At 41.9% G+C, this 14,817-nt stretch overlaps 1 protein-coding gene across 4 annotated transcripts in view; it reads right to left on the reverse strand.

Annotated features, from left to right (window-relative positions):
• Positions 1-14,817, reverse strand: part of STARD13 (StAR related lipid transfer domain containing 13) — a gene marked incomplete at its 5' end in the record, with an annotated part of 302,915 nt that overhangs the window by 39,880 nt on the left and 248,218 nt on the right. For 3 of the 4 annotated variants that reach the window (XM_081083033.1, XM_081083032.1, XM_081083030.1), the window contains one exon: positions 14,671-14,734. In XM_081083033.1, coding sequence (XP_080939159.1) covers positions 14,671-14,734 — 64 coding nt within the window. Of the gene's footprint in view, positions 1-14,666; positions 14,735-14,817 lie in introns of all 4 variants that reach the window. The other variant, XM_081083031.1, reaches the window with a different exon arrangement.

Here is a 14,817-nt window from a genome sequence, read left to right on the forward strand (position 1 = left end):
TAACCATCTGTTGTTACAGTTATTATAATATTTATTGTTGACTATTTTCCCTGTGATGTACATCCCCATAACCTATTTATTTTATAGATGGAAGTTTGTATTTCCTATTCCCCTTCACTTTTATTATCCATGCCTTCATCTCCATCAGTTTGTTCTCTGTTGAAATCATATGGTATTTGTCTTTCTCTGTCTGACTTATTTCATTTAGCTGTACTCTGATATTTTATAATCTAATTTAATCTGTTTACTTTTTTAAAAAATGTTCTTTGTACCCTGGCTGGCATAGCTCAGTAGTTAGTGTCGGCCAACACACTGATGGGTCGTGGGTTTGATTCCTGGTCAAGGGCATGTACCTGGGATGCAGGTTTGATCCCTGGACCCAGTTGGGGCACGTGCAGGAGGCAACTAAATGATGTGCCTCTCTCACATCAATGTTTTTTTCTCTCTCTCTCTCTTCCTTCCTCTCTTCCTCCCACTCTCTTTAAAACATCAATGGAAAAAATATCCTCAGGTGAAGATTTAACAGCAACAAAAATGTTGTTTGTGACCCACCACATTTATTTGACAATCCATTAATGGGCCATGATCCACAGTATGAAAAACATACTATACTAGAGTTTAACTTTTATACGCTCCTGGGGCAGCAGACTGCCAGGCATATAGCAAACTCCTCAATAATAATAATTGTGGAATTGTTCTTATTGGTTAAGAAGTAATCAGATTTCATCGGGTTGATAATTTTTTCAGGCTAAAAACAAATAGTTTGATCATTTAGAAATGCAAAATGGAAATGGAAATGTCTAGGAATCATATGAATTTGTGAGAAAAAGAAACACCAAACTAACTTTATTCACCTATCTTAATGGTTTAATATCATGAAAATACTATGGACATAGACTGTCTGGATTTTGGCAAGGGAGCTGATAAAGGCTCTCCTGATATGGTTATGCCAGAGATGGCTAACTGTGCTGGATGCTACAGAGAGTTTTATTAGCAACTGGTTGAGTAACCCCACCACAGAGTGTGATCCAAAGACTGAACACAACTAAGGAATGATGTCTGGAGGATGCCTCAAAATTATGCTTACTTTAAGAATAACTTGAATGAGCCAGTACAACTCATGTTTTTAAAATATGATGATGATACAAGGTAATTCACTAAGTGGTCATGAGCAAGGCACCCTTTTTGAGACTCAATTTTCTCTTTCTAAAATGGAAATGATAATAATGCACATCAAGCATGGTAAGTCAATTTACCCATATGAGATTTTATGTGAAAATACCATATAAACCTTAAAGTGCAAGATAAAAGTAATTATCATTGTTAGGGACAGGCGACATGTAGATGTATAAAGATCTTAACTGAATAGAAAATAACCTAATAAGAAGACATTTCATGAAGCAAAATATAAGGACCTAACTTTAAAAATCAACCATAAGATGTGTAAGATGGAACAGACTTGGTTTAACAGCAGTTGCTATTCATAACTTTGGGAGTTGTAGCAAATTGAATGTGAATCAACCATGCAATATGGATACCAAACTAAGTCACCAACTCTAGAATGCATGACCAAAAGCATGGATCTCAAGCCCTTGCTGGTGTGGCTCAGTTGGTTGAATATCGTCCCATGCACCAAGAGGTTGCAGGTTTAATTCCTAGTCAGGGCACATGCCCAGGTTGCAGGCTCAATCCCCAGTAGGGAGTGTGAAGGAGTAAGCCAAGGCTGTTTCTCTTTCCCTCTCCCTTCCTCTCTCTCTAAAAATTAGTAAAAACATATTAAAAAATAGTCAGAAGGCTGGAGCCCCACTGTGTTGTGCACTGGTCACACACCTCAGGAACAGTGAGCTTATGTTCTAATTGCCACATTTTAAGAGGCACATGGGAAGGAGTACATTTTGAGAGAAGGGTAATCAGAATGTGAAGGATGATTGAAAGAATTAATAGTTTGGTTTAGAAAGGAGGAACTTTACAGAAGTGTTACTCAAAGTGTGGTCAAGAGGCTGCCAGTCCCAAAACCAGTCTTCACTGAAATAAGTACAGACTTTGAGAGTAAGCATTAAAATGCCTGTCACCATTTGGGAAGGCCAAGCTATCCAAGTTTGTGATCAGTGGACACCTGTTACAATTCTGGGTGTTGTGCACAGTAGCTCCACATTATGATTGTGTACATTTTAAGATTAGTTTATCTACCATAACTCAAAGTGTATAATGTGCAGGAGCCATTGTTTTACAAAAAGATAATTGTTGGAATTGGCTAGTGATGGAGGATTAAAGGTGAAATTTGAAAATATAGAAACACTTATTTCATTTTGAAAAAAGGTAAGAAGGAATATCTTTAGCTTTATTTTCAAACCTCTTTTTTTTTTTTTTTTATTCCAGTCAACATACTCTGTGAGACTGGTCTCTTCATAATGATTAGTATTAAAACAAAAAAACATTTTAGATATGCATTCCTTCCTGTGAGTAGTGTTGTCAATTCAACCTAAACTAGATAAGAAACTCAAAGTCATAAATACAGTCATAATGTCTAATCAAAGTCTGAGTACAGGCATTTAATATGGGGAATTGCTATCTCAAAGTAAACTTTTTGCTTAATTGTGACAGCTGAACAACAAAAACATTATAAGTGCAATTAGAATTGTTTACATATATTTTTTAAATATATTTTTATTGATTTTTCACAGAGAGGAAGGGAGAGAGATAGAGAGAGTTAGAAACATCGATGAGAGAGAAACATCGATCAGCTGCCTCCTGCACATCCCCCACTAGGGATGTGCCCACAACCCAGGTACATGCCCTTGACCGGAATCGAACCCGGGACCTCTCAGTCCGCAGGCTGACGCTCTATCCACTGAGCCAAACCGGTTTCGGCTAGAATTGTTTATATTAGTTACCTATATGTATACTTTCACTAAAACATGTGAATTTTATAATTCTTTTGTACTCCTTATTTTATTTGTTTTTATTGTATTTATCAGAATGCAAGTTTGTGTCTATTAAGTCTAATAATAAGACATTTAGACTTCTATTTTCCATAACTCTTTTTGAATTTCATATTTCTAATAATTCATTTGTATTGAATTTTACTAAAGTACCTCAGCCAGTAGCACACTGAAAATCAAAAACAACAGTCACTCACCACAGAGTTTGAGAAACTGTTCTAGACTGTGTATAGATATTAAAAATTTCTGTACAGGGTCAGATAGTAAATGTTATAGATGTACAGGCTCTGTACTCTGTCACAACTAGTCGACTCTGCTCTTGAAGCAAAAAAAAAAGGTATGACTCTGTTCCAGTACAACTGATATCTTGTAATTAGCTAGTTATCTACACTAATAAAAGAGAAAGATGCAAATTGACCATACCCACGAATGCTTCCCATTGGCTAATTAGCAGGATATGCAAATTAACTGCCAACCAAGATGGTGGCCGGCAGCCAGGCAGCTGAAGCGAACAGGAGGCTTGCTTGCTCCTGTGATGGAGGAAGCCAACGTTCCTGGCCTGCGGCAGCCCAGCTCTGAGCTCCAGATGCAACAATGTTGCAATTATAGAAGCTAAACAAAGCCCAGATAACCTGCTTTCAGCAGCCGAGGCCTCAACCTGGAGCCGGCCTCAGAGCTAAAGCCGGCTCTCAGCTCCAGTGACAGCCATAGAAGGTAAATAAATCCTAGAATAAAAATAAAAAAAAAATAAAAAAGGAGAGGTTGGGAGCTTCAGTCACCCGCCAGCCTGAAAACGGCCCTCAGCCCCTCATCCAGACTGTCCAGGCACCCCAGTGTGGACCCCCACCCTAAAGGGGGTGCGGGCAGCCTAAAAACAGCCATCAGCCCCTCATCCAGGCTGGCCAGGCACCCAGTGGAGACCCCCACCCTAAACGGGGTGTGGGCAGCCTAAAAACAGCCCTCAGCCCCTCACCCAGACTGGCCAGGCATCCCAGTGGGGACCCACACCCTAAAGGGGGTGTGTGCAGCCTCAAAACAGCCCTCAGCCCCTCACCCAGACTGGCCAGGCACCCCAGTGGGGACCGCCCCCAGAAGCCTCAGCAGCGGGTCTTGCCTTGAGGCCCAGAACCACCCATCAGCGGATCCAGGCTGCAAGGCAAGGCCCACCCCCAGAAGCCCCAGCTACTTTAAAAATAGAAGGATCTGTTTTTGAACCAATCTGTTTAGATTCATGATTAGTAAAACAGTATGGAACTAATGAAATACAGTGATAGGAATTAGGAAGTGTGACACTGATGGTTCTGGGTATGTGAAGGGTGAGGGACAGAAGGGTACACATGGTCTTCCCTTCAGTTCTGCTGGAGAGATGAGCTCTGATGGCCGGAGCTGCTCCATGCCCAGAGGAGGTGGGTGTGGTCAGTGGCTCTGTTACAGAACTTCTTGCCAAGCAGACACCTTACCCGACCCACAGGAACCTTTTCACTCCATAAAACAGAAACAACCAGTTCCCAATGGGCATGGGAAAACCAGTGTACCCTCCTGTGCACAGTGTCCTGATGGAGTGACGGGGGAGGTGGGCGAGGGGAGCAGTGCAGAGTTGTTAGGCAGCTGGAGTGGGAGTGGAAATGCCATGAAATGTCCACAGTTCTGGCTGTGCCCACGGCCTGGGCGGCTCCTCCAGGCCCTGGCTGAGGAATTAGGGCTGATTCTCTCAGGAAGGGAATATTTCATGGGTGAAAGATTTACAGGCTGAGGGTGGGCCGTGTGTTAGTTTGGGGCAAATCCCTCAGTATTCCCGCTGCCAAGCCCTCAAAGGAATGAAGAAGAGGCACCCCTCACCCCCAAGACCCCTTTGTGGACATTTTGGCATCTATGTGATTTTTAATCCCTTCAGGGAGACTTTCTATCCTGCAGTCCCATCCCACCCCACTGTTGCTGTTTGTCTGCCAGCTGGGTCGAGCATCAAGGGGAAAGGGGGTTAATACTCACTGAAAGACTACTGATGCTACCAGGAAACCAACCTATTTACTGTACTGTTGTAAATATCATACCCTTTATATCCTGTATTTGGCTTCTTTTAAATAAAGTGAAATGTCTTAGAAACAAAGAAGAAAAAAAGGCAAGGCAGGGCGGGACCCAGAAGACCCAGAAGCCGCCTGATATGGTAGTAACTCTATCAGTAAGCACTCTGAAAGTCAGTGGCATAAATGCACCAATTAAAGGACAGATTATGAGGGTGAATAAAAAACAAAACCACTTTAAATATAAAGACACATATAGATTAAAAGTAAATAAATTAAGCTGCAGCCTGTTTTTCTCAGTGGATAGAGCATTAGCCTGTGGACTGAAGGGTCCCAGGTTCGATTCCAGTAAATGTACCTCAGTTGCTGGCTTGATCCCCAGTCCCTATCAAAGCATGTGCAGGAGGCAACCAATCAATGTGTCTCTCCCTTTCCCTTCACTCTCTCTAAAATTCAATGGAAAAATATCCTTGGGTGAAGATGAACAAAAACAAAGTAAATGGATTAAGTAACATTAAAGAGATTATAAGAAAAATATACTCCAAATTCTGTTAGTTGTATAATGGTTATGTTTAAATTATTAACACCTAAGAAATTGGGTGAAGGATACGTATAATATGCTGTAGTATTTTATAGTTTTTTTAGATGTATGATATTATTTCAAATTAAAATATTAAAAATTTTTAAAATTAATAAAATATTAATTGAAATGTATCTGCATTACATGAAAAATCTCCTAATTGCTTCTAGCATAATTTATTAAATTGCACTGAAATTTACAAGGGTTCAATTAAAAAATATCTTAATTCTAAATGATATAATAGAAAATATATAATAGTGCAGTTATAAGCACTTATCTGAAAATACAAATTTAAAGAAGTGAATTTAAAGAAGGGATGAGCCAAAGAAAATATATGCACAACCCATGGACACAGACAACAGTATGGTGATGGCCAGAGAGAAGTGGGGGGCAAGAGCTGGGTAGAGGGGGCAAAAGGGGGGAAATAGGGACATCCTATATAATAATAACAAAAGGCTAATATGCACATTGACTGGACGGCAGAATGACTGGTTGCTATGATGCGCACTGTCCACGAGGGGGCAGATGCTCAATGCAGGAGCTGCCCCCTGGTGGTCAGTGCACTTCCATATGGGGAGTGCTACTCAGCCAGAAGTTGGCTCATGGCTGGCCAGCACAGTGGTGGTGCCAGGATCTTCTCCCACCTACGTGGCAGCACTAAGAATGTCCAACTAACGGTTTAGACCTGATACCTTGGGGGCTTAAGCCTTTAGTCGGACATCCCCAAGGGCTCCCTGGCTGCTAGAGGGATGTCTGACTGCAAGCTTAGGCCTGATCTCCTAGGGAGTGGGCCTAAGTTGACAGGTGGACATCCCCCAAGGGGTCCTGGACTGTGAATGGGTGCAGGCTGGGCTGAGGGACTCCCTGCCCCGAGTGCACAAATTTTTGTGCACCGGGTCTCTAGTCCTATATAATAAAACCCTAATATGCAAATCAACCAAACGGTAGAACAACCAGTCACTATGATGCACACTGACCATCAGGGGTAGACGTTCAATGCAGGAGGTGCTCCCTGGTGGTCTGTGCGCTCCCACAGGGGGAGCGCTGCTCAGCCAGAAGCTGGGCTCACTGCTGGCAAGCATAGAGGTGGTGGTGGGAGCCTCTCCCACCTCTGGTGCAGGTAGGTGGTAAGGAGCGAGAGGTCCTGGACTGCGAGAGCCCCGGACTGCAAGAAGGATGTCTGACTGCCGGCTTATGGAAGCCAGCAGGTGGACATCCCCTGAGGGGTCCTGGACTGTGAAGGGGTGCAGGCCGGGCAGAGGGGACCCTCACCCCCAGTGCACAAATGTCGTGCACCAGGCCTCTAGTTAATAATAAAAAGGGAGCAAAGGGAAGCCAGACATTATAGGCATGTCATTTGGGCAGCTTCACTAGGAAGCTGCAATTTCACACTCTCTAGGGAACCGCTGGCCCATTCCCTGCAAAACACTGAAGGAAGGGGTCCAACAAAGAGGAGATAGATGCATGCTCTGTGAAGTTGGGATGACATAGGGAAGGTACTTGCCTGTCAGTTACACCTGGGAACAGAGATTGTTGGCCAGACCAGAACGGGTAGGATCACTGCAACACTTTGAAAATTGGGCAATACATAATCCCCTAAACAAAGGAGCTTGCTCTCTCTTGTAGTTCTTGGCTCTCTTGCATTTGTCTATAGCCCATGGCCATGCAGACCCCCCAATGGACTAATGGACTGAAGTGGGGAACACAAGCTAAGCTAGCCTGATGCTGTAATGGATTGCTCCAAAATGGAAAGGAAACTCTGGACAATGGCTCTAATTTAGCCCTATTGAAGTCACAGCAACACTTCTTTTATGGCAGGGCAAAGGGAAATAGGACTTTGGAAAGTCATGTGTTTGATTCCACAGAAATAAAGCTTTCTTCAATATTTCCTCTGTAAGTCTCTGAAAATTCTTTTTCTTGGGGTATCACAAGAAATCCATTCCCATGAACAAGAGGTGGGGACAAGGACCTCTCCCCACCAGTAAGAAACACAACTTTCTTTACAAAACTGGGGGAATAATTGGCTGACCCTCAGTGTAGAGGACAGAGCTAAGTGGTTGCTGTATGAAAGGAGAAATCTGAATTCTGTGCTTCTTCAGAGAAAATAGCTGGAATCAGATAGGCAACTTTACAATGAATCAGCTTTTAGCTTCAGTGATTAGAATAAAACAAATTGCCTTGCAGTGTAGTGAACACTTTGCTTACAAGCAAAGGTTGAGTGACTTGTGAGGGATGCTCTAAAAAGTAAATCATGAAGTGACTTGGCGGTTGGAAAAGATGGAAGATCCTTTCTAAATCAAACAACCTATGGTTCTAGGACATTCACATGCAATTATCTTCAAGACAATAACACTCTGCAGGTACATAAATGCTGTAATGAAATGTAATTTTTATCTTATGTGACTCTACTGTGGGAAGCTGCCCAGAGGTGTCTTATTTACTGGGAGATACAGGGGCATGAAAAGCAGTGGGGATAGAGACCAAGCCTCTTGAAAACTGCAGCTCCTTGGAAACGCAGATGGCACCAGGCCAGGAGATGCTGCTGCAAGAGGGCAATCAGTCATGGTTTCTGTGTTGTTGTCCACCTTGGTCACAATGTCAGAGAGCTTTATGATAACTATAATTTAAATTAGAAACTTATTTGGAGGCCTCTCTTTCTCTCATGGGAAATCTTAGATAAGAGTCCTGGGTACATATGGGTCCTTCTCCTTCCTCATTTAACACACAGCCTTTTGGAGTTTCCCGTCTCTAAGTTATGAGCTATACCACATAAACACTAACCATAATTAGGGAATTTCAATGTTGTCATAAAGCAAATGGAGATTTTGTGGGAAATACTTAAGAAACATTTTCTGAGAACAAGTAGTGCTTGCATGTACCTTGTTTTCCATTTAGATGAAGCTCTAATGTTTATTTTTTAAATAAAAAAGAGAACATTCTTAGCTGAAATTATATCTTCCTCAGAGACAAATGCCAACCAGACACTGCAAAAGGAAGGGGTTTTTTGTTTTGTTTGTTTTTTAAAGAGAAATTTGACCGTATCTTTACACTGGGAAGGAGCCCACATGAGTCCACAGATGAAAGAGGCAGCTAATCCATAGTTACATAGAGATTCAGAAGTTATATTCCATTAAAGTTAGCTAGAGCCAAGTGGCTGGGTCTGCCTGCTCAGAAGCAGGAATATGCCATTTGCAATGCTGCCTGGGGAGGAGCGCGAAGCCAGAGGCAGGGGGACAGCTGGTGTCCATTGGCTCCTGAAATGCCTCTTGGCTGAGTTTTACAAATCTTTCAGTGAGATTTGTGGCCAAGATTGAGAACACATTCTCCCTCTAACGCTCCCCGAGGAGGAAAGTAATCTTGAATCTCCTGCAAGGAGAAAATCTTATGGTGTTATCTTGTGGGAAGGCAGGTATGATTTCATTTTTCCCCATGTTTTACAAGTGGTATTTAATGTATGAGAAAAGTGCACAACTCCTAACTAAGTATGAATGAGGCTTCACTATTCTCATTTAGACTATTTTTTTTCTTTTTTTGATCAATTCACCATACTCTTCAGACAAAACCAAATGAGAAGAAAATGCAAAGTAGAGCAACAAGATTCATGACTCATTCACTGTCAGAAATCCAGAGACAAACGTCCATGAAGATCTATAATAATAAAAGTGTAATATGCAAATTGACTGAATGGCCTAACAGCAGAATGACTGTCCATACAACCATGCTATGACATGCACCGGTGCCAGGCCAGCCAAGGCGGATGCAATGCAATTGGTTGGCAGGGGGATGGGGGGAATGCCATCACCCCATGATCATCCCGCAGAGGGAGGCCCAGGCCACTGGCTGGCAGGGCTATCAATCGAGGGGGAAGAGAAGTGGTGGCTAATGCAGGCAGTGCCAGGCCAAGGCAGGTGCAGGTGGGGGGAGCGGGGGTGGGGTGGGATGGGGGAGGCTGACTGCCAGCAGCCTGAGGGAAACCCAGGTCCCGAGTGCCAGCAGCCAGAGGGAAGCTGGTGCTGGCAGCCAAGGGAAGGAAGGCCTACTGTCACATGAATTTCGTGCATTGGGCCTCTAGTATTAAATAAATCATGGGGGAGAAACCAAGATGGCGGCATAGGTAAACACTGGAAATTGCTGCCTTGCACAACCACTTCAAAAATACAACTAAAAGACAAAATGGACATCATCCAGAACCACAGGAAGGCTGGCTGAGTGGAAATTCTACAACTAAAAGGAAAGAGAAAAGCACACTGAGACTCAGAGGAGGTGCGGAAGTGAAGTGCAGAGGTACGGAGGCGCACACAGAAAGGGCTGGCAACTGAGGACGCGGTTGTCTTTTTCAATTGGGAGGGAGTCTCAAGCTCCTGACTGCTCTGAACTCAAGTTCCAGGGGAGTCTCTGGGGACCCAGACACATACGGGGAGAAACTGGACTGTCTGGCATCGGGCGGAACCCGAGGGTGGCTTTCTCTCAGAGGTGCTTGCAGCAATTACCGCCGGACACTGAGACCCGGGGCCTCTTAGGGAAGGGCTGAGGATCAGCCATAGCTGTTTTCTCCATCCTGTTGGTTCCCTGAGACCCCACCCCACCCAAGCTGTGCAGAGAGGCTTTTGCATATGAATGGCCTGGCCCTTTGCAATCTAAAATTACCTAACAAACTGCAGCTGGGTCAGAGAGACCCAGAACATCCAAAAGAAGGCCCAAGGCCCCACAGCAGCTTGCATTGCTTCACAGCCGGACCTCATCTGGGCACCTCCAAACCCCAAACAAAAAAGAGGAATCTGCAGATCTCTCCATAGCTCCTTCTGGGTAGCCTCAGGCAGAGGCTAAATTGGCACCTCCTTAGAGATCCAAGAGCCAGTGTACCCAGTGGTCAGAGTGGGACCATCCAGATTACAACTCCTCAGATCCATAAGGGACAGACTCAGGGCGCAGACTCAGTGAGCACCAAAGCCCCACTGAAGCAAGTCTTTCCCCATAAGGGTGTCTCCAGCACAGAAGTTCTCCCACCACAAAGTCTTTCCCCATAAGGGTGTCTCCAGCACAGAAGTTCTCCTACCACAGACACAGCTGATTCTCACAGCCAATTGGCCTGGAGGTAAATTCCTCCCAGTGATACCTACAACAATCAAGGCTTAACTACAACTAGACTGTGCACAAAGCCCACAAAGGGGTGCACCAGGAGTGTCCACCTCAGGTAATTGGGGAGGCTTAATCACTGGGCCCTATAGCACACCTAGCACAGAAAGCCAGTCTATCAACACAGGGAAGCAGCCAAAATGTGGAGACAAAGAAACAGGTCACAAATAACAGAAATGAAGGAAAGCAAACTACTGGATATAGAGTTCAAAACCACAGTTATAAGGTTTTTCAAGAATTTTCTAGAAACCACTGATAAATTTAGTGAGATCCTCAATAAATCTAGTGAGACCCTCGAGGATATGAAAAAGGACCAACTAGAAATTAAGCATACACTGACTGAAATAAAGAATAATATACAGAGATCCAACAGCAGACTAGAGGATCACAAGAATGAAGTCAAAGATTTGAAATGCGAAGAAGCAAAAAACACCCAACCGGAAAAGCAAAAAGAAAAAAAGAATCCAAAAAATATGAAGATAGTGTAAGGAGCCTCTGGGACAACTTCAAGCATACCAACATCCAAATTATGGGGGTGCCAGAAGAAGAGAGAGAGCAAGATATTGAAAACCTATTTGAAGAAATAATGATAGAAAACTTTCCCTACCTGGTGAAAGAAATAGACTTACAAGTCCAGGAAGTGCAGAGAACCCCAAACAAAAGGAATCCAAAGAGGACCACACCAAGACACATCATCATTAAAATGCCAAGAGCAAAAGACAATGAGAGAATCTTAAAAGCAGCAAGAGAAAGACAGTCAGTTACCTACAAGGGAGTACCCATATGATTGTCAGCTGATTTCTCAATAGAAACTTTGCAGGCCAGAAGGGAGTGGCAAGAAATATTCAAAGTGATGAATAGCAAGAACCTACAACCAAGATTACTTTACCCAGCAAAGCTATCATTCAGAATTGAAGGTCAGATAAAGAGCTAAAGGAATTCATCACCACCAAACCAGTATTATATGAAATGCTGAAAGGTATCCTTTAAGAAGAGGAAGAAGAAGAAAAAGGTAAAGATACAAATTATGAACAACAAATATGCATCTATCAACAAGTGAATCTAAAACTCAAGTGAATAAATAATCTCATGAACAGAATAAACTGGTGAATATAATAGAATCGGGGCATAGAAAGGGAGTGGACTGATAATTCTTGGGGGGAAAGGGGTGTGGGGGGGTGCAGGAAGAGACTGAAAAAAAAATCGTACACCTATGGATGAGGACAGTTGCGAGGGGGTAAGGGCAGATGGTGGGGTTGGAACCGGGTGGAGGGGAGCTATGGGGGAAAAAAAGAACAACTGTAATAATCTGAACAATAAAGATTTAATTAAAAAAATAAGTCATGGACTTCAGTACATATGGCAAGAAACATCTCTCTTCTAAAAACAACAATGAAAATACATAACTATATTTTGCTGAGGAAACACTTCCAGGTCTCTGGCCAAGGCCCACTCATTCAGGCTCCAAGATATTCCAAGACACTGATCTTTGAAAGGCAAGGAGGGGTTCAAATCCCAACTCTGCTAATTGTGAGTGGCTTTCGACAAGTTCTTACCTTTCTGCCCTTTAATTTCCATATCTGTTACATGGGCTTAATAATGAGGACAGTGCCTAGGACACAATAGGCATGTGTGAGTACTCCCAACTCAAACCACTGAGCAAGCACATAGAGCCCTTTCATAGGCCCTTTCAGTAGCCCCAAAGAAAGGAGAATAATTGTGGCCCAAATAGGCCATTTGGGGATGACATTCTGCAGAATTATGGGTCTGGGTCTCTGCAGATTAGAGATGTGAATTATTTTTTTTATTTTATGGATTGCTTAAAATGGGTACATAGCCAGAGGAAATGTGGCTTGGTTTTCTTCCAAATAAACTAATTCCAAAGTGTATTGAAGCTTCACATGGTGTTCGGGTCTCAAGTTTAACTTTCTATTTTTGATCATTTGGCCTATTCCTGTTCTGCATTTATTTATTTTTTATTTTTTGCAGTAAAATGAAGAACTAGCCTATGACTTGTGTAAGGGGCATATCATGCGAACATGTTCCACTGCACAGGGTCTCCCACACAGTTGCTCAGACCACAGCCCCAGATTCTGATCATTCCTGAGATTCACAAGTAGGTGAAGACCACAGGTTGGAATTATTTATTTTAAAATTCAGGGTATAACTGCCCAATTTACAATGTTCTATTCAAGTGCATGCATTGGTGAGGCCTATAGCTAAGCAGGAGCTATGAGGGGGTGTGTCAGTTTATCCAACACAAGGAATACATTACAGATGTCAGAATTCTGAAGTGACCAATTTACAGAGGAGCTTTTGTGAAGGTAACACATAAATAGTCTAACAAATGTTAGTCAAGCCTATCTGATATATGGGTTTGGAAAGGCTGGTGATAGAGTGAGAATATAATTACTTCACTTGGTTGAAAACAAATCATGTCATTAGTTTGGGGCACTTTCCTTTGTAAACACTTCAGCTGAAGATATGTAGAGGCAGCCAGATAGGCTAGCCACACTTTAGACACTCAGGTGTGGCTGTGTTCAGTTTAATGAGAACCATGTGTTCTTGTTACAATCAAAAGACCTGACCCTCATGTTTCAAATAGCATGTATGCTTCTCAGAGCTCTATTCAGCCAGACAGTTGTTGGGATGTTGATTCCCACATTTAAAATTTGTCTTTAGTCTGGACAAATTGTTCATGCTTTAATATTTCTCTAGATATTGTTTTTCACCATTTTATCTCTCTAACTTAAATCTTTGATTTATAGCTCAAACTCCAAATTGTTTTTAAGATGAGGTCAACCAAAATTCATTTGCCTTTTTTTTTTTTTTTTGGTGCTATTTTAGAGCAGAAATTCAAATTAAAGTTATGTTTAAACATTAAGGTACTCAGGAGTAACTTAAAATCCATTAGGTTTAATGATTTCCTTGTGAAGACCAGGATAAAGAACACTTTCTTTTGACTCTAAGATATTTTCCCTGCTTTTTCAAAATATACTGAAATTTGATTGTTACATGTTGTGGGTGTGAAATGAAAAAAAAAAAAAAGCAGTCAACCATCTGAACTCTGAATTTCCTAAAAGAATCAATTCAGTGAGAAAGAAAAATATTTTAGCACAATGGTTAGGAGCCTCAGTTTTGGAGTTAGACATGCCTGAGGTTGAAACCCTGCTCTTGCCACTAGTTAAAAAAAGAATGGATGAATGACTTAACCTATTCAAGTTTTACTTTCTTTATCTAGGAAACAGAGAATCAATACTGCAATGAATTAAATGAGATAGTCTATGGCAATGATGGTGAACCTTTTGAGCTTGGTGTGTCAGCATTTTGAAAAACCCTAACTTAACTCTGGTGCCGTGTCATATATAGAAATTTTTTGATATTTGCAACCATAGTAAAACAAAGACTTATATTTTTGAAATTTATTTTATATATTTAAATGCCATTTAACAAAGAAAAATCAACCAAAAAAATGAGTTCGCGTGTCACCTCTGACACGCGTGTCATAGGTTTGCCATCACTGGTCTATGGTGAACCTGCCTAAGAATGAATGCATCTGGAAATGTACCTGAAATAAAATGCCTTGGGAATGAACAAAGTAGAAACATTTGATATGGACCCACAGACACTTTTCTGCATTCCTTTCATCTACTAATACCTGTGGAGTATTTGACTCTCATATGGAGTGGATTATTTGCACCTTGACAAACTTCTGAAAAATTACCATAAAGAATTAAGACCTTTTACTTCTTAATCCAAACCTCTGATAAAAACTAAAGCAAAATAAGATGATGAAACAAACAGACCTTGGCCTAGGTTTATAATAGAGTTACTTAACCTTCAATGATTATGATAAGATGGGATATTTAGAGAATAAATGAAGATGGTCAGGCCTTTCATAATTTTGCTTAGGTTCATGTAGTTTTTAATCTATGAATTCGAGACTCTTCTGTTGGTATAGCTATGGTCTTAGTAAGATGTAGACACCTACCTTCTTCCTTTGGAAGTTCACATCAAGTTTCATTGAGGCACACTTGTTCAATGTATTTAATCGTCTAAAAAGAAAGAAAAATGTGATGATTGCTACCACTAATGAACCTAAATTTTCTCTCCAGTTTGTTAATTCTCATTCATTGTC

The sequence above is a fragment of the Myotis nattereri genome, assembly GCF_964212035.1.
Source record: "Myotis nattereri genome assembly, chromosome: 2".
Classification (NCBI taxonomy): Eukaryota; Metazoa; Chordata; class Mammalia; order Chiroptera; family Vespertilionidae; genus Myotis; species Myotis nattereri.